The sequence below is a fragment of the Cryptomeria japonica genome, chromosome 2 (genome assembly GCF_030272615.1).
Source record: "Cryptomeria japonica chromosome 2, Sugi_1.0, whole genome shotgun sequence".
NCBI classification, from domain to species: domain Eukaryota; kingdom Viridiplantae; phylum Streptophyta; class Pinopsida; order Cupressales; family Cupressaceae; genus Cryptomeria; species Cryptomeria japonica.
In genome coordinates, this window is record NC_081406.1 from 661,862,406 (window position 1) to 661,883,854 (window position 21,449).

Here is a 21,449-nt window from a genome sequence, read left to right on the forward strand (position 1 = left end):
ACCAATGCTGATATTTTTGCACATAAAACTACTTTCATATTTCACACAACAACAAATCTAGCATTTTTGCACTGCAATGAAAATAAGTGCAACAATTAAACTACCATTTATTCTAGTGTTTAGAATTTTCCTCGCACAATGCTAATTTTAATAACCAACTAGACAACATATAACCTATTGCAATTTTACAGTACATGATTTTCTACATTGTAGCCAGTCAATAGCAGTTTATGCATGCAATCATTGACATAGCATCTCTAAATAGTAATGAAATTTGATTAGCAAAAAACCAAGGTATGTCTCCTCTGGATAGATTTTACTGCAAACTATTATGCTCAATGTGAATCTAAACAAAAATGCAAGTGCCATCGTAAATTTACAGGGATATTTTCACGAAATTATAGTAATAGGATTTACAGTGCTAATAACTTGACAGTTAACAAAGTAGATATTGACTACAAATGATGTTATAAATGCACAAAACTTTGTCACATTAAAATCAACGACTAAAATTGCTCAATGAATTGTCCATTACTCTGCATTAACTGTCTTTCCAGATCCAAAACACATTTCAGTCCCCACCAACTTGCCGTTTCCATGAATCTTCAACAATAAGCTCATCAACACCCCAATCTTCATAGCTGGCAAAAGAAAATCAACAAATGTTTGATGGCTCGTGTTCAAAACACATTGTCAAATAATCTATAAACTTTATATCAAGATGTGCCATCTTATAACCATTCTGAATTAAAATATGAATAATCCAGTTTCTTCTAGAAAAACAATATTCCACATGTACTACACAATTCTGTGAGTATTCAATCGTTAAGATGCTTCCTTCGATTAGTTCAATTTGTTGTATAACTCCAATTCAGATAAGATTACAATACAGAAATCTGGGTTGTAACAGTCAAGTGGCAAATCTGCTTGGCTATTTGCTCGAAGGAACAAAGTGGTCTTTACAATCATGAACCTGCATATCTTATATGTGATGGATTCAAGCTTATATGCAATTAATTATGTTTTTGGGGATAGGGAAGCTGGTATTTCCACTAATGACCTCTGCCTATAGTGAACCAAAAGTTGCCCATGCAAACAGGAACAAAGAATTTGTTCATTCTTTTGGCCTGGACTCAAAATTCAAAACTTTGAATGAGCTGGTTCCAGCTATGCCTGGCATTCCAAGTTATGTTCATGATTATTTACTTGGAACCAGAGAAACGAGACTCGCCCGAAATCGCCCAAACTCGGCGAGTCCGAGTCCGAGTCAGGCCAAACGAGTCCCAGGGGCTCGGACTCGGACTCGGCCGAGTCTGGAGAGTAAACTCGCCAGACTCGCCGAGTTAGCGATTTTGGCTCAAAATCGCCAGACTCGGCGAGTCCTGAGCCCCAGACTCGGCTACTGGCTGGGTTAATAAAATGACAAAAAAAAAAACATTTTAAAAAGTTCTTTTAAAAAGTAATAAGTTTTTTTGGAAGGGCGAAATTTGACATTTTGGTCTCTTCGTCAGGATTATTTTATGGAATATAACATTTAAGTATAAGTTTAAGTTATATTCCATATATACTGTCAGGATGTTTGAGAGTGGTTTCGGGCCTCCAGGAGTTATATTGCAAAATCTAGTTTTTGGAGGATTCTTCAGTTTTCCAGACTTAGTCAAATTTCAGGATCAGGACATTCCAGACTTAGCCAAATTTCAGGGCATTTGAAGATCAGGATGACATTCCAGACTTTATCACTCACCAACTTGACCTAGCTTGGACCTTCAAGAATGATACTCACTCACCAAGCAAGACCCAATTAGCAACAAGAGCAAAACCAGGCCCTAAGGAAGACTCTCAAAGAAACCCTAATTCAGACTTGTAATAAGTTTTTTTGGCCTCGCGGGGCGCTGCCCCTCGACCTCGCCCTGTATCGCGACAGGGAGCGCGCAAAGGGTGCTGCCCCTTGACCCCACCTTGGGGGCGCTGCCCCCAAACCCCCGTCGAAAAATATGGGGGAAACTGCATCGATAGAAGTAGAGAAAATTTAACCTCCGAGTCTGACATTGATTGGATCGACCAGGTAGATATAGAGGTTGAGACTGTAGCCATGGCAGGAGGAGCGGAGAGCACGAGCACAGACAGGAGATTCAGAGGCAGATAGTGACACGGATGTTCCTGATGTTGGTGAGCATGGCATGGTGTCACGAGGAGCGGCTATGGCAGTCGAATCATCCAAGACCTACCTTAGACGCCTTCGCAGGGGGCTGGGGCCGGAGGGTGTAGGCTCCTCTGAGCCATAGACTTGTAGTTGTATTTACCTTTGGTATTTGTATGAAACATTTGATGATGATCATATGATGACATGGTTTTTTTATTCCATGAGTTTTGTAATATTGTATACATTTGACAATATTTATATATCTATGTTTGTTATTTTCTTCAGCTACAATTTGCGTTTATGCTTATGTGATTGATGTATACTTGTGTATGTAATCAAATGAGCCGAGTTTGATGATGTTATTGTGTCTTTAAGGTGTATTCAATAAAGGGTGTCTGAAACAAGTTTTAAATATTTAAAAATCTCTAAATTTCTTGAGTTTTTCACTATCCCGAGTCCAGCCGAGTCTGGAGCCGAGTCTGACGCCGAGTCCCGAGTCCGAGTCCGAGTTGGCCTTGCCGAGTCCGAGCCGAGTCCGAGTCCCGTTTCTTTGCTTGGAACTAAGTGATTGCAGATCTCCATGGTAAAGACTTGAAGAATCTGAATTTGAGTTAGAGCATGATATCTGTCTTTTTAGCTTTATAAGTTTACATCTAAAGTTAACTGAGGTTGCTATGTCCTGTGAAGGTTGTATTCAAACTGTAAATAGGATATGCAACAAAATGGAAAGTAAAGACATTCTTATCACTTTAATATAGCTTTTTGGCCAAACAAACCAATTGATTTTTTGGGACCAAACCACATTGACAGGACCAAATTCTTTCTTTAAATTCTGGACAGGTCAGGATAGAGTATGTCCTGAACCCCAGTAACACAGTTTGGTACCTCCCTACCTACATAAGTAGAGACTATAGGAAATAAGAGTTGTTCTTGTATGCTTGTTCAAATAATGCAGACCTTAAAAATTAACTTGTTAGTAGCATACTGAGATATCTACAGCAGTTTTCTCCACTCATAGTATATCATTAAGTGAATTTCCCGCAATTTGATATTCCAATTGGTAAACATTGTACTTCGTTACAGGGATTGAAACACATGATGTGAACTCAAATAACCGAAATGGCAAAAAGTGACTGCAAGGAAATGTAAAGCCTAAAACAGTTCTGCAAAAGATACAAACTTCTTGCCAGAGGAAGAGAAGGAAATTTTTTAATTACAATACACATCTTTGGTTTGAAGATTGTGTCAGTCAGCATTGGAGAGCCTATTCCCTTATTTATTTTGGCGATTTTACAATAAGTTGTGGATTGTGAGGGACAGGTGAAGGATGCACAATTTATTGCTAACATCCTTATACAATGCATTCAAGATGTGGGAGCTCAAAATGTTGTCCAAGTAATAACGGACAATGAAAAGAATTGTAGAGCTGCAGGTATGTTGTTTGAGACACGGTTTGAAGACATATATTGGACACCTAGTGCTGTCCACTCTCTCAACCTCATCCTACAAAAGATGGGCAGGAAAATAGATTGGATCAAACAGATTTATGATGAGGCTGAAGAGATCCAAATGTTCATCACAAACCATAGCATGTTATAGGCCATTTTCAGATCATTTTCACAGTTGGAGTTGCTAAAGGTAATTGAAACACTTCAATTTTTAAAATCTACATTTCACTTTGATGGTTACTTAATTTTTATTTTTTTATCATGTCTTCTTTGTATTCTGATTTTTATTTTTAATTTTTGAATAGGTTGCCGAGACCCGATTTGCATCCAACACAATCATCTTGAGGCGACTTGTGAAGGTGCGACAGCCACTTGCTAGCATGGTAATTAGTCAAAGTTGGTCCCTATGGAGGCAATCCAATACTGAAAGGGCAGCAAATGTAAAGCGCACGATCCTAGATGACACTTGGTGGGATCGAGTGGAATATCTTTTGAGTTTCACTGAGCCCATCATGAGTATGATCTGTTATACTGATATGGATCACCCATGTTTGGGAGAGGTATATAATGGCATTGACTCCATGATTGAGAAAATGAAAGCCATCATCAATGCAAAAGAGCAAGATCCTGAAGAAACTTTCTTCAAAGAGGTTCAATCAATTTGTGTTGAGCGGTGGAACAAAATGACCACCCCACTACATCTTCTTGCATTTGCATTGACTCTCAAATTTTATAGTGATGAAATGCTTGCTAAGCCATCAAGGGTACCACCATATAGAGATTCAGAAGTCAATGAAGGGTGTAGGACAGCACTTACTAAACTCTTCCCAAATTCTGAAATGGAGGATTTAATGACAAGTGAGTTTGCTGATTTTGTAGCCTCCAATGGTCAAAGTGTTTCCGCTCTCCATGACAAGTATAAAAAGGATTCTCATGCTTGGTGGTACCTCAATGGCCATACATCACCAAACCTTCAAACTCTTGCAATCAAGGTTTTATCGCAAGTTTCTTAATTTTTATTGCTCTCTAAATTTAGATTTTTTACTATTTTATAATTGTCACCCTCTCACTTTGTGTCAATTATTCAATAGGTTGCTAGTTCCTCTTCATCTGAGCGAAATTGGAGCACATACTCCTTTATCCACTCAGTGAAACGCAACCGACTGGCAGCAAGTAAGGCGGAAGAGCTCATTTATGTGCATTCAAACTTGAGCCTTCTTACTCATAAACAAAATGAGTATAAGGATGGGAGCACAAAGTTTTGGGATGTAGATCCAGAGCGAACTGATTTGGATTTTTCAGCTGCCACACAATCTTTACTTTCTGGGGAGTCTGATAGCCAATGTGCTGCTAGTGCAAGTGGCAGTGAGGCTGCATGTGGTTCCAGTACTCTACCTACATCATCTAATGTCAATGATGATGTTGATCTTGATCTTCCTAGTGACCCATATGATGCTATTGCTGATTATTAGTTGTGTTATTTTATTGTTGAACGGTTGAGCCAGTGAACAATGAATTCGATATCTATCATAACATTCAAAGTTTGACAAATGGATATTTCATATTAGATTAGACTTATAGTAAATTTGTAATTTTGTTATAGACTTATAGACTTATAGTTATATCAATATGAATCATATATGATAGTTCCAAGTTTTGTTTAGCATATGGATGATATGTGGGATTCTAAATTTAATTTTTGTTTCTACTTATTAGACTGTATATATGTATATATATTTATGATTTTCACTTTTTTTTGTACGGACATACCCATACGTACCCAGCCCCCCCTAAAAAAATTGCTGTACCAGCGTACCGTACCCACGTACCCATACCCGTACCGGCAACTTAGGGTTTGAAGAATGAGTCAGTCAGTATTGGAGAGCCTACCTCGCTATTTATTGAATCACTTCTACAATAAGCCTTCAATAAATTGTGGCCTTATTCTTGATTGAAAATTGCAAAAAAAACTATACTTTCTGCCATTTAGTAAAATACTAAAATAGAGATTCTTTCAGATTATATTTAGGTTTTTTTAATCCGACTCTATGATAAATGATATTTATGCATGCTTTTACATGTCTCTAATAAGTAATAACACAATGATTGAACTTCTGTACTAACTGTATTTTTTAATTGGTTGTCCTTCAAAGAATTTTGCTTAGAGAAGCAAACTCAAAAAACATGTGTAAATAAATGATCCTTTAGGTGATTTAACTTTGATAACTATGATTAATAAGATAGGCTTTCTTTTTGAGTTAACACAGATTTGTATGCTCATCAGAAAATGATTTCATTTAATAAGACGACAACATCTCTCTACACGCCCAGGCTGGCTGTTTGCTGTCCCACTGTGTTCAGATTGACCTCTATTTACCCTGCAAACTTCCTGCGAACTTCACAGCAGTTCGTTACTAACACAATGAACACGATTCAGTATAACACACGGCTGGAATTTTTGGTCTGTGGCGGCTTGATACTGTTAGCGGCAGCAGCAACAAGATGTGCTGAAGGTTCCAAGGTGCAGGTCGAACTATTGCTGTTTGGCATTGAAGATAACCCCCTTTCCAGATTTTAAACACCCTGCCATAACAAACTTCAAACTGGAAATTTTAGAATCCGCCAACTATTTATGTGCATTCCATTGCATAGGCCGAGTCACATGCTGAATGGCATTGAAAGTATTTCCTCTCCAAATACATGCAGACTGGAGTTAAGCTTCAGTGCTGAGTTTGTGTGTAGCCTGCAATATCCTTATCTGGGCAAACAAAGTCAATACTACAAATAACAATGCCCTTCCATTCATTAATTCGAACCTCTTCCAGCCAATTAAATCCCTGCGACTCCCTTGGCTGGGCTTTAAACTGTGAAGCATAAATTCATTGCCATGCTTTTCAGTCACTGCATTTTGTTTATTTATTTCCCAGATCTGGTATTGCACAGGTGTAGGAGATGTTATCCAAGAGCAATTTCATCCTCAAGAGCCAAAAGATTTCCAGAAACAATTCCAGAAATACAAATCCCAAGACACAACTTCCAAGATACAATTTACAATATGTCCCAATCTGCATTTAATGCTTTCATTTATAACTCTCATTGGGCACATTTCCCAAGACACCGCGAATGTGGGATAAATAACTTCTTTTAAAAATATCACTTCTCTCTTAATTTAATAAAACGCACCTTTTAAAATAAAGTGACCTTATAAATAAATGTACTTTAATTTAATAGTCACTTTATTAATTTAAACTCCCTTTTTCCTCTGAAAATGACCCTTTCAATAATATAATAATATTTTGACACTTTAGGTCACTGTTATATATGCCCAAGATTTAAAACTTTTCGCCTTGGTTCCAACAAGCTATAACACTAATGTTGGAGTTAAATATTTTAATTAAAATTAAGCAACCTTAGTAAAATAATTAAAATAACTCATTAATGCACCAAATTTGCGAATACTTGTCAAAACTCAAGTTTCGATCACACCAGAGTGATCCTAATGACGAATAATAGCAAACGAGGCTGATCGGGCGACTTACTAAAAATAGACGGCTTCTCCAAGATTCTTGGAGACCAATCCAAAGGCCAGCAATCACTTTAAAAAGTAGCATATAACTCCACTAAACCAAGTAAGCTCATCGGAAACATCAAATTACTCATCTGAACAAGCTGACGTGAACCCAGAGTGTCAGCTACTAAAGCTAGCTAGAGAGCCTAAAAAATTGGGGGCATTACACTTTGGAATTTCCAATTCTTCCATTCTACTCCACAATTTGCTTCTAGGTACCCTGTCAAAAGCTTTCTTGAAGTCAACGAGGCAGAAAAAGACCTCCCCTCCCTATTTATCCCAAACCTTTTCAATCAAGTGCTTAAGTGTAATGCAATGGTCGATGGTAGAATGCTTTGGCCTAAAGCCTGCTTGCCCTTTCGCCCTCTTTCCCTCATTTGCAGCCCAAATACAGATTTGTCTTTCTATCGTGCTCCCAAAAAGGTTACCAAAAAGAGGATTGATCACTATAGTGCAGTAATTTGAAGGGTCGTCGATGTCGCCACTTTTGAGCAAAGGGATGACAACACTAGTCATCCAGTTTGTCAGAAACCCATTCCAAATGACCCCATTGAATATTCTTTAAATATGAGGTGTGAGGGCTTCCAAACCCTATTTTAATTATTCTGCCTATAGACCATCTATTTCTTGAGCTTTACCCATCGCAAGTTTTTTTTATTCCTTACTTTAATGTTTTTGAAGAAAAGAGCTTAGCTCTTGAATTCATTATCAAAGGTCTGTCTTTAACTTGCACTCTCTCATATAGCTGCTTTGCATACTCTAGCCATTGAAGATCTGTGATATTGTTCTATTTATTCATGTCTTTTTGTTGCAATTCTTTCCAAAAGCCTATTGGATGGCACCCTTGTAGCATTAGAGCAAACCATTTGTAAAAACTCTCTTGGGCAATGAATGTGCTCAAACAACTACATTTTGACCCTGGTTGTCCTGAAATCATAATTTGGCTCTCCTGATTATAAATAACTTGACATTGAATATCTGTATATTTAATATTTTCATTATATAGAAACTTGGAACTTACTATCTTCAATGTTCATGTTTGGCTATTTTAAACTTTGTTCATTTAGTACAAAAGAGGCTTTTGTCAAGCGATTTATTGATCCTTCAAGCCCTGGTATATGACAAGTAAATAGGCTTCCTCGTGCAAAATGAAACCAACAAACTAGTTTAATATTGAACTATATATATTAGAACATATGTAATATTTCCCAACATTCCTCCCTTCTCACACATAGTTTATATACTAGGAGTGAATCAACATTATATGTGAACTAGAACACACTCACAATTCATCATTCTTACTAGTAGTAAAAGGAATGACCTCACTACACTTCCACAGCAGTATACAAGCTCATTGAACTGCTCCCTACATGGGAACTAGAAATCAACTCAATTGTTCTTCAGAGTGGAAATTCCTGAAGAATCGCTCCTCAATGTAAACTTTACCTCACAATCTGAACTACTACTTAGATGGGACTTTACCTCATTAAACTTCTTAAATGGGACTTACCTCGTCAATAAGAAACACTAGTCTTCAGTTGATATGGACCTTACTAAAGACCTTCAAAACCAAGTTTGCTACTAGACCATTGATCCACTCTATGAGCTAGTAGCAAGCTCAAGACTAAAAGTTGTCCTCCAGCCTCCTGCTAGATTGGTTCACCTAGCCAAAGCAATCCAAATGATCCCGAGGACCAAAAACTGTGCAATAGTTCTCTTTGATAGATTTGGCAAGTTCCTTAATGGTAATGAAATTCTTTGTGGGAATGGACTTCCAAACTCAATCAAAAATTGTGTCAACCATAATTTAAAAATTTGCGACTCACCTAAACTCATCAAACCCAGATTTGACTCAGACTTGGCAAAAAAATTGAACATTAAAAAACTCATTTACCAAATCAACCAAACCCTAGACTATTCCAGGTATGATTCGGTTTCAGAAAGGGGTTTGATTTGCCTATAGATTTGACTAAAGGATGGAGTTTTTTCACCTGGATTCATTTGGAATTATGCCTATGCATACCTTAGGTAATTCCAGCTGTGTCGATGTGATTTCTAGGTGATTCAAAGTGACAGACGTAATTTTCAAAAAGTTTTGTTTGAACTTCAACCATCCAAAAGGCACTCTAAACCAACTAATTCCAGCTGTGTCAAGGTGATCTCTAGGTGATTCAAAGCGACAGGTAATTTTCAAAATGTTTTATTTGACTTTCAACCATCAAAAAGGCACCTGAAACCAACATTCATAGCTTTTTAGCAAAATAGTAATCTCTGTGAAGTCAAGATACAACAAAATCACAAATGACTATCTTGCTGGCCTAATTTCTTGAAGCTGGGAAAATCTCAGGCAAAGATAATAGGCAAATGGATCACCTCTCACAAATGGAAAACTTGTGGGATATGGAGCCAAATCAAACTGACTTGGATGCTTCCAGTTTCCAACATGTTACAGTTGAGTTTGAAAGTGAGCACACTTTTAGTCGAGTGGCAGCGATTCTACTTGTGGTTCTTCATATGTTCCTACATCATCTAATATCAATAATAATGTTCGTGTTGATGATTTAGAAAATCCTTATGACGCTGAGAATCAATTGTTAAACTTGATATTATTATTTTGATTTTAAACTTTAAGTTTGAACCATGAATATTTTATAGTATTTATCATTTATGTTTTAAATTACACTAGAGTTTATGGTGGTTTTGGTGATTATATCATGCCATGTTGTATTCTAAACTTAATTCATGTTTTTAGTCTGCAACTATATATGAGTTTTACAATTTTTTTGTACAGACAAACACAAATCGTACCCAGCCCCAAAAGAAATTATGTGGGATCCATGAATCGGAACCAAGATCTGTACCAGAACCAGTAATATAGAAATTAATTACTAGCATAAAAATCACACCAAATAATTAAACAACTATCACCAGTCTTATGCCTTGCTCTCACACTAAATGATGGAGCAATTTGTACACAATCAGAATATTTATATTCAATGGTATTCATTGCAAACATTTTAATACAATTTTCTATAACCAATCAATAAGCCAACAAACTAACCTAACATTAAACTATAAGTATATTTAAACATATGTAATAATTCATAACATAACTTGGCATTGAATATCTATAAATTTGATTTTCCATCACATGTACAAAGCTTCTTATCTCCAACGCTCACGTTTGGCTGTTTTAAACTTAGTTTGAAAGTTTTCATGCAGCAAACTATTGGATTTCTACACGTTGATAAATGACACGTGAATTGACTTCATCATGCAAACTATTTTTACCCTTTTCCACTGCTGCTATTTTCATCCTTGTGCTGACAGTCCTATGGTTCGTTATCTTGTGAAAAATGGTGGAGATGGTTTCTTAGTGTTTCAAATGTCATATACTTGTATACCAAACACTATGGTCCCCATTTGCACAGTATCCAACGATATTCATTAAATTAGGGTGATGAAGGCTAAGTGTCAGAAACATTTCAACCACTCCCCCATCATCAGAAGCCTTTCCTTTATAATCTTAGAAATCCACCTTTACATAATAATTCTAAGCACTTGCAGCTCAGATCATAAAAAGTGAAATTAAGAGTTAAAATATGACCTTATGCATTTTGAGAGCCCCCTTCATATTAAGGTGAGATTTGGATACTTACTTGGAGCTTAAAAAAATTACCGACAGAGTGACCACTGTAGTAATTTGGTACAATTTGCAATTTTATTGGACTGTTTTTCCAAGCAACTACTATGTTCACCATGCTTTGAACAGTCATGTGTGCCATAAACTAATATGACTGCCTTAGTACCCTATATCATTCCTCTTATAATCACTAATTCAATAAAAGTAATGCCCTTCTGTCCTATGTAGTGTCTACAATCTCCAAAAATTATAAGTTTGTTTAACAAAAAATGATACAATGAAAAAGAACGGAGATTTATAACGTTTTATTCATAGTTTTAAAACTCGTGGACTCGCCACAGACTCGCGAGTCCATGGGAGCCACGAGTCCATCTGAAGGACTCGCGAGTCTTTCAGATGGACTCGCGCAACCCAGAAAAAAAAGTCATGCAAGCTTTAAAATTGAGTTTAACATGTGAAAAAATCTGGTCTCTCCGTCAGGATTCATATATGGAATATAACTTTAAGTTATATTCCATATATACTGTCAGGATGTTTGAGAGTGGTTTCGGACCTCCAGGAGTTATAATGCAAAATCTAGTTTTTGGAGGATTCTTCAATTTTCCAGACTTAGTCAAATTTCAGGATCCTTCGGCGATGCCCCTTGACCCCAACTTGGGGGCGCTGCCCCCAAAACCCCGTCGAAAAATATAGGGGGAAATTGCGCTGATGGAAGTAGGGAAAATTTAACCTCTGAGTCTGATTAGGCTCCATATAAAAGCATAATTAGCATTGAAGAAATCTTGGTATTATATATTTTAGAGTTGAAAGTTTGAAACTATGAGTATGTGACATGTGTAGTGTTTCAATTATGGCTCTTATGTTCTCTAAATGCATCAATTTCTTTATGTTTTTTTGTAAAACTACGGTTTTTTTTTTTTGCCGAGTCCTTGCCGAGTCTTTCACGAGTCTTTCACGAGTCCGAGTCCGAGTCCGAGCCCGAATTTTTGGTTTGCCGAGTCCGTGGCGAGTCCAAGTTTTTCAACTATGGTTTTATTAACATACCAAAATTCTATTTAGTTAATAATTTTTACCTGTCAACCTAAAGTGGCAATTGTGGTACCATACTAACTAAAGCAGATCATGGACCCATTGTTACCTACCAACTTAAGCTGTGCCACAGTTTGAAGTTGCCACTTTGTTAATTCTGTGAAAATTGTTAGGAATGTGCAGATTACAGGGTACCAAACATGTGAAGCAATATTTCCATTCAAGGGTCTATAAGTAAAGTTAAGTTTAGAAAGGAAGTTAACAGTCAGGGTCCAACCAAGCCAGGGGTTGAAGCTGAATTTTGATGGGGCTTCAAAGGGGAATTTTAGTAGACCAGGTGGGGGGTGTGTGTTGCAGGACAGAAAAAGTGGTTTCATCATAGGAAGATCCATTATCTTAGGAGAGCAAATGAATAATTATGCGGAATGGATGGCAATGCTTGCTGGTCTCAAGGCCCCACTTATGTGACAGGTTTTCCTAGTAGCAAAGTGGAAGGGGATTCGCAGATAGTGATTAATGCAGTGCTTATAGATTCCTGTCCATATTGTTAACTGAATGCAAATCTAGAAGTCAGAGAGTGAAGCTCAAAATTCTCCTTTTCTCAATCTCTCATTGCTATAGGAACCAAAATCAGGTCACCAACTTCTTGACAAATCAAGGGGCACTGTTTCAAGATTTTTCTCTAATCAAAAGCAAGTATATTAACGATTGGGTAAATTTAGATGCCATCATTGATAAGGAATGTTGGCATTACAGCCTTATGTGCTTGATAGTCATGGTTTATAATGAGATTGCAAGGCTTGAGACTTTCTTATTTATTTGAAAGAGTATTGCACGAGATGGTGCATGGGAACCTTTATGAGATTAGATTGTTAATAATGTTGGGAGGTGTCATTATAGTATATGGCTTGGGTGGCTGGAGCTTTGTCTCTGGGTTGAGTATTAGGTATTGGCTTTCTGTTGCAAGGCAGCCTTGTATATTTATTTGAAATGGTGAAAGAAGATCAATCAAGGGCCAACCCAACAAGGTCCAATCATGGATCATAGGTTGAAAAAGATTTTCCACTGTGAAGAAGAGGTCAATGTGCAGCTGGTAAAAGCTGTCTCAGTCAAGTAAGATCAAGCTAATTCCGGGGGTTTTAGGGCTCATTTATGATTCTTGAAAATTTTAAGGAGAGGCTGGCTAAGGCTGCTTGAATGTAGAGACTAGAACTTCCATCCTAGTTCTATCGGTCAAAATCAAAGGAGATAGAGTGGCAGGAAGTGAACTTTTCTCTGGAGGCTCATATTATGTGCCAAGCCAGGTAAGGCATCAATTTCCCAGTATCAAGATGGAAGTGACTGTTTTACAGTTGCATCAGGATGTGCATGAATTGGGGATGGATTATAAAATATCAGAGTTCTGTCAGGACCTGCAAATGGCTATGCAGCATATGGCAATTGCATTTAACAATGTGGACTTTGGAGTTTAGAGTTGTCCAGTGGCTCTGTGATGCCATTGTTGGAAAATGGCCTACTGACTCAGGCAGTTCAGAGGTCATTGTTTATCAATGACATCCAGGAGCATGGGGCTGTCCCTGCATTAGGTGTTTCTGCAACTTTAATGGAGGTGGTTTTGGTGCCTAGTAATGGGGTGTACGAATATGTTGCAGAAAGTTGGAAGGCAGCTCCTCTTGGCAGTCATTCTGATTAGGTTTTGACATATGTCTGGGGTATATTGTGTTTTTTCATGCTGCTTGTAGTCCAAGGTCTATCTTATGCTTGTCTTCCTGTTTTGGTAGCTGGGCTGCGCCCTGTAAGTGTTTTGTTTTCTGTCTATGGAGGCTGTAGGTAGTAGTATGATATGCAGGGTGCTCATATGGAATTTCATTATATGTTTTGTGTTCTGTAGTCAAAGTAGTGTTATTTTATATTGTATAAGCTTTTATGGTATGGTTGAGCTGGGACCCCATTAAAAGACCCCCAATACTATATTTAAAAAAACATGTGGAGCTTGTTAGAATTGTACAGTCTGCGGGTCCAATAATGGAGAAGTGAGAAATCCCATAGAACACACATTCAATTCTGAGTGGGACACCTCGTTGGACACATATATTATATAAGGGAAAACACTTCCCTCTATTCCACAAGGAAGGCTCAATCCACCAATTTGGCCTCTCGCTTGGCATTGACCTATAAAGCTACCATTGCTTTTACCTTTATATAATCACCAAACAAATAAGAAATAATACTACTTAAGTTGATGAATACTGCTACTTAAGTTGATGAATACTGCAGGCAGGAGTTATCTTGATGGCTGTGTGACCAATTTTGCACTTTTTTGCCATACAATACAGTCCAAAAAATGGAAATATAGTCAAACTCAAAATGATAAAAAAATATATATTTATTCTTTGATATTTTATTCTTTTAACTATGAAATGTTTCAGCAATTTAAAGGTAACAATGGATGGATTTCTGTGGCAAAAACAATTAATGTACAGGAAGGGCCACCTATCAAATATAACCACTAGCCACTAACTACATGTAATGGGTACTGTAACAGACAGGTCTATTCATGTTAAATGTCCCACTGCTAGTGAGGTTATAACAATTGTTTGACATTACAACTGAAGATTGGCAGCAGACACTTCACATCTCATTTTGTGTATACTTTATACTTTATAGTAATAATACTCATGCATTAGGCATTTTGGTGAATCATTAAGTCAAATAAATAATTTATTAAGAATAACACAAGGTAACTCTCATTTCCCCAACAGATTATATCTTCCTCTTCTAACCAAGTCCAATCATTCAAATTTCTAATAGTGTATAATCTACAAAAGTACATCTCTATAGTTATCATAGGAATCACAAGACATTTGATCACTTGCAACGAAGTATATCAAAATATCATAAGAATCACAGAATATATGATCACATCACCAAAGTATATATTAATATCAACACTTGTGACTAGAAACATTTAACAATGATCTCACCTTCCATCAGGCAAATATCGTCGGATTGTAAAAGGAATCTTACGCTCACGTAATTCTTTCATTGCAATCTTGATCCAACAAGAAAAACCAGCATATATTAAGACTTTGTTAAAATAATTATAATGCAAAAATATATTAAAAAATAAGTAATACATACATGATGTGCATTGTCCAAGCAAAAGAACATATAGCACAAACAGTAAAGTCATTATTCGCAAGTAGCATTAGGATGTATTAAAAATATATTTCGAATTCAATGTGAAAAATTATCACAGACATGTATAGGAAATAACTATAAGCAATAGATCAAGCCAAATGCTCTTCTATCATGGTATCAATGCGTTCCTTTAATGATAACTCCAACAAATGTTAACCATAAAACCATTTCAAAAGAAAAACACAAGGTTGCACGACATTACCTCCAGTGGATCAGTCTCTCCTTCAAGCTCAACCATGACAGGTGCATTCATACTGCCACAACATAACATTAAATCAAAAACAAATATAAAAAAGCTTGAACAATAAAAGCAAATGTCCCAATTATCCTAGAAAATTGATCAGTCCTAAACTTTAACCTTGATTCAAAGGTCGTCATTGACAAAATTAAATAAAAAAGCCAGAGCCACAAAACATACTCATGGTTCTAACTTCTGTGATTGCAGAATTGGAAAAATTGTAATGGACTTCTATAATCATATTTAGCAGCTTATAATATACAAGTTTGTTTTACCATTCGACATGTAGATTTCCAACATACTCTGTGATGAGGCACCTTAAAAATAAACTTTGGATTGTAGCATGCAATTCATTTCCTAAATAAAGCAGAATGCCAACATACCTTATTTGCAAAGCTCGAGTGCCGAGTATTCTAGCACGTTCATATTTAGTCATGTACTTTGATGTTTTCCGAGGTTTGCCACTGGGCCGATCGTCCCCTGCAGGTTCTTTATCAGCTCCTCCTAAAGTGTCCACAGGGACATCATTTACATCTTCCTCTGCTCCAACCTCCTCCTAAAGGAAACATAATTGCTCGGAATCAAGCTGACCCTCAAAACACTTGAGGTGATAAATGGCTTAAAAAACACTTAGGCTGATAAATAGAACCTAAAGGCCAGTAGCAATAATTCATTGCAAAGTAATTTACAAAATAGTATTGATAATGAGACATAATAAAAACCACTAGCATACCTCAATTTCAGGCTCAACAGGCTCTTCTTCATATCTGTAAACAGTCAAAAACCCAGAACCATAAATCAAGGCCTTGAAGAAGCAACATACAGTGCTTAACTTACATGGAGGAGCCAAATACGGGAATGAAGCTAGACAAAATGCCTCAGAAAACTTTTTTTTTTTCTTAAAAAATTCTGCATGCAGACCTTCAAACCCAAAAATCAAGGTACGCAGACTAATTTTATTTAGAGCGCATAGCATGAATAGGTGTTGTAAATGCAGAATTTAATTTAGGGTATATACACAAGAAAAACTCTGATATTATTTCCTACAGAATTATGCACAAAAGTTTGCATTTCCAAGAAGACAGAGAAAACTATAGAATATTTATAGAGTCTACAAGAAATGTTCTGAAAACAATTCAAAAAAGCTTAACCCAGGGGAATCTTCCTTTCGCGACCCTGCTAAGAGCTGAAAACTGAAAACAAAAGACTCCACCGAGAAATAATTGTTCCTACAACCTCGTAAATAAATTAACAATGCTATGTTCTTCAAAATTGGAAAACATTCCCCACTCCTATACTCTCAAAAGTCAAAAACCTCGTAGGATATCTGTGAGACATTATAACCAAAGAAACCCCTGCTATTACAAAACCATTTTTATGGAAATTTTAGTGTGAAAGATAATGTTTTACAGTGGATAACTTACAGAAATGAGCCATTTGTGAAATTGGGTTTAGGTGAATTTGTGACGAATTGTCAATTAAGACATATGCAAGGCAAGCCAGCAAGCTGACTGTGCCATGCAAATATAAGACCATCGTTCTACCAGTGTTGCACAACCTTAAAATGCAAAGGAACACATCTAACCCCACTTAAGAGTTATGTTCCAACACTCATAAAACCATCCCATGATCTTGAATTAAAAAAAAATATTATGCCTTCCTACAGAGAAAACCTAAAAAAAAATTGTAAGTTCGTCAGACATTCTAAGCATGACATATTTCTTACCCAACATCTGCTGCCTCGTAATCATTGTAATCTTCGTCCGCCATGGCAGTCAAAGTATTGCGCTTAAGCAGAGAAACGCTCTTTCAAAACTCTGAAAATATGAAGAATGAAAGAAATGCGGCTTGTTAATTAGTAAATATAGGTCCTTCGCACGGCTGTATTAGTCTAACTATATATGATGGTGAAAATGAACCCCGATGACGGCGGGTATTCGGCATTCACGGGTGCATACTAAACTAGCACTTGTCCCATAAGAGTGCAAGGATAACCCTATAGAAAAACATTTTAAAGTTAATACAGTAGAAATTACAATTCAATTTGTGTATATAAGACATTAATTTAGACTGAAAATTTTGCATATGAACAGATGTATCAAAGATTAAAATCTACATTGTGATGGAGTTTTGTTCGATAGATCTACAAGCATGAATCTTTCTTGTATGAAGTTTGAGAACCTTTGTCTCTAGTCTTATCAATGTGTAAAAACAAGAAAGAAATATAACATGCAACTTAAAGAATGGATTTCATTCAAGTAGCTAGAATTTACTTGCTCGGATAGAAACAACCTTGGACGTACATTTATTGTTATACTTTTTTTAGTCGTGAAACAATACAATATAAAGAGCTTTAGGTAAATATACAAATATACTAAAAAAAAATCAGTAGTGTAAAAATAAAAAAAACTTCATGGAGATGGTTTGTCCTCTCTCTACAAAGTCAATATATGAAAACAAAATCATATAATTTTTTTACTTAAATGAAGGCATGTTCTTCATTCAAAAAGAAACTTAGTTCTTAATACTAATTCAATTTAATTGATAAATACCATGAGTCCAACCAAGCTAGTTCAAGAGAAACAAAAATCTAATACCATGATTCATCTATACCTAAAAAATCAACAACTTGCCATACAATATTCAAGTTCATAAAGATGCTTGGTTTGCATAAAGATGCAATCCAACTTTCGTCACAATGTATCAAAATTCACAAACCACATGACACAACATAAATCTTTTCAACATTTCAATCATTTGACCATAGGAATATTACATAATCCTTGTTAGGAATACTCATTTCTCAAGCTTTGTTACCATTGCTATGAATTGTTTGTGCAACAAAACAAAAATAGGCAAAAATTGTTCTTTGTTTGTAAGGAATGCCTATTGAGTGTTTCTCTAGGAAGATAGGGAGTGCCAAAGATGAAGCATGTGTATTGTGGGAACTTGGAGTATGGGTTTGTCATTCAAAGGTTGAGAATTTGTTTTCTAGATATGAAATAGATGATAGGGTAGATATCAAATGAGGTTTCTGTCAAAATTTTAAAGATATGTAAAGTCATTCAGCAAGTCAACAAGGATCATTAGGTTACACATAATTTTATTATTTTGATTGGAGATAATTTTAGATGACATACTTTGGGTTCTAATGTGATGCCATGACAAGTTCAAAAGATGTCCAAGCATGATGGGTTAAGAATTTGTTTTCTAGAATTGTGAGTCATGTTGATGAAGGCCATACTGGTGTTATATCTTAACATAGATGTATAGAATCTAGCTAAGATTGCAAGCATTATTGGCCTATTAAACTATTATTGTCTCCCACTAGCCCATATTGTCCTCCCACCCACCCCTGCTAGAAAAAGGTAAAATACATAATTAAAAATAATATTATTAAGTGTGTTTTAATTGGATAATTTTTATGTCGAGAGGCATCTATAGTGAAATCAAAATGTCCGTAAACAAAAATCCATTTTTGAAACAATTTGACATGCAAATGATGGGTAAATGCATGAAATATGTCATGTTTAAGTTGTTGTGTAGGTGTTATTTTATTAGTCCAAATAAAATAGAACCCTCGCCACTTGTTTCTAGCTAGATTCATAGCTTTTCGCATGGACTTTAATGGATTTGTATTCTTGATGTTTAGTATTTTAGAAGAACATTTATTTTACACATGATTTTTTGCATGGACTTTAATGGATTTGCATTCTTGATGTTTAGTATTTTAGAAGAACATTTATTTTGCACATGATTCTCTTCTATTATAAGATATCTTCGGCATATTTTACATATATTTTTTAAATATAGATATACTAGTTACTATTGCAATCACACGCCCATGTGTCCTTGATATTCACTTAAAGAAATCTAACAAATAAGAATAAATTAGAAAGAATAACTATGTTTGAAAACCTTGATCTCTATATTGTAATCACTTGTGAATTAGACATAGCAACAAATGATATGAGTTTTAGCACTATTTAGAACCTTATTCATTGAATCATGTACATGTATTTCAAGTAGCTTCTCGTCTATGTATTCATATATGGAGTATGGGGTGGGTAAAAGCACAATGTCGTGTCACACTTTTATAAAGTGTCCAACACAACTAAAACAGTTTAATTTCAACCGCATAAAAGTGACATTTCTAAATTGAATTTCAAAATGATGTAAACTGATCAAATATAGAAATATTAATGAAATTTATGTCTATTATTTTTTATATTTGTTTAATATACTCAAAGACAGATTTTTAATTATTGCAAAAATATTGAAAATTAGGGGTTCTAGTTAGCGTCACCAAACAAAATGAAAATGAACTTAATTTTTACTGATTTTAATTTTCCAAATAGAGGACATATATATGCAATGTTAAAAAATTAAAAAAATTGATGTCTATTTTTCTCGTAATAATATTTTAAAGTTCTACATAGTTGAATTTGGTAGTTTTCATTCGGCGTCACCTTTTGTCCACTAAATTTATGATTATCAAAAAGAAAGTTATACCCTTTTGGAGAAGATTCTCTCAACTAGTGAAAAATATATTTTTTAAATTTTTTTAATATCATTTGATATTTTTTAATTTCTAATCATTTAACCTAAAAAACCTAATCACAATGTTTAATTAATAAAAAATATTAAAATTAATCAAAATACTAAAAAAATGACATGTTTAGATTCGTGATTTCGAGCTCTACAAAAGGGTTTTTTTTAATTTTTGTAAAAAAATATTCTGCCTAAACAAAAATTGAGCAAAAGTGAAAAGTTTTAGAAATATAGATAAAATAGGTGATTTGGCTACCACATCACATGCCACATAAGTGAGTCTGGCCCAACTTAGTCTGGTTGAACTGAGCTCAGCCAAACTATTTTGATTTTTTTAAAAAAATTATAAGCTCAAGCGCTCACAAAAAAGGGATAATATAGCCAATAGTATGGCCGAACTCAGTTTGGTCGAACTCTTGGTGCCACGGCAACGACACGAGGCGCCACATGACTGGTTGGGAGTCAATTGGACTACCCCTAGTTAGCCCTAAGTGCGACACAACTTCATGCTTTTGCCCGTGTAGTCTCATATTACCATAATCCATCTGTAGACTAAAGAATAAATTATACAATACTCGTGACTATAAAGGGATCCATTTCTATTTCCATTTTCTTACCCTTGAGTCCTCAAGTGTTATTGGTCCAAATGCACGAGGAAATGAACCTGGTTTAAAAGAAAGCCAAATGAAATATAAAATACAAACACCTAGTACACCAAAAATAAATAGGCATATTTAGATGTGTGTTAAGCCAAGCTAAAACGCATAAATATCTTCAATTTTTATAGAGAAGGCCCTCTAAAAATTTTGGCCATCACTTAAAAAGGTACTAAAATTATCATTTTAATTATCACATTTTCCATTTTCATGAATTTTAGAATAAATTTCAAACTTGATAGTCAACTGTATTTAGAAACATAATTTTGAATTTTATAATCTTTCAACTTATTAAAAAGCCCAATTTTGCTAGTGTGTCTTTAAAAATTTTCAATATTATATATTTTTGTTTTGGAAATTCTAGTAATCTATTTTTATTTCGTATTTTAAAAGTAGGAATTTGTTCTCATAGTGTGGTTCCATGTGGCTACTACTGATGAGCTTAATTGCATGAGCCTACCAAAGGAAGAGCCCAATCCCACGTGTCCGACCAATCCTTCCATTATTTGGAAGCATGTCTATAGTGGATAATGTTAGTGAAGGTTATAAAATTTGGCTTTATACATGCCAATATCATTCTATTATTGTTGACTATCAAAATAGAGAAAATATTAATTTGTAATGTCAAACTTTTAGAGATATTGTATGTAATTACACCCACTTTAAGTAACCGTCGAAACATTTAATTTACCTTATTAGGGTACTATGTTCTGTAGTCTTTTGCAAGTTGCTTGCCTGCAAAAATAAGCAAAGAAATTAATTATGACTTAATCATTGACTCAAAAGTAATAAGTTTTAGCCTAAATAGTTTGTGAAAACAAGTGAATTTTATTTTGGAGGAAGGACGATGCTCTTTTCTCTTTGCAATTTCTTTGACATGTGAATTCAAATTTAGTGAAATGGTGATGCTAGAGCATTCGGACGAATGTGCAATCTATATCACCCAAAACAATTTTTTTGTTCCTTGCATAA

The 21,449-nt window shown here is 35.4% G+C and overlaps 1 protein-coding gene across 1 annotated transcript; it reads right to left on the reverse strand.

Annotated features, from left to right (window-relative positions):
* Positions 1-258: 258 nt before the first annotated feature.
* LOC131061453 (DNA-directed RNA polymerases II, IV and V subunit 6A) lies at positions 259-17,160 on the reverse strand. Its single transcript, XM_057995153.2, has 6 exons — positions 16,997-17,160; positions 16,004-16,037; positions 15,654-15,826; positions 15,235-15,286; positions 14,816-14,883; positions 259-641 (listed from the first exon to the last, which is right to left on the reverse strand). Exons 1-6 carry the CDS (start codon positions 17,038-17,040, stop codon positions 572-574), a joined length of 441 nt encoding a protein of 146 aa, XP_057851136.1. The 5' UTR covers positions 17,041-17,160; the 3' UTR covers positions 259-571.
* Between the last annotated feature and the right edge of the window lie 4,289 nt (positions 17,161-21,449).

What these genes read in the sequence shown, in the direction of transcription:
- LOC131061453 (XM_057995153.2), bottom strand. Translation starts at nt 17,040, where the DNA reads ATGGCGGACGAAGATTACAATGATTACGAGGCAGCAGATGTTGG. An exon ending in CTGTTGAGCCTGAAATTGAG is followed by an intron (nt 15,827 to 16,003) that starts GTATGCTAGTGG and finishes TGTTTCCTTTAG; the next exon opens with GAGGAGGTTGGAGCAGAGGA. An exon ending in ACTCGAGCTTTGCAAATAAG is followed by an intron (nt 15,287 to 15,653) that starts GTATGTTGGCAT and finishes ATGTTGTGGCAG; the next exon opens with TATGAATGCACCTGTCATGG.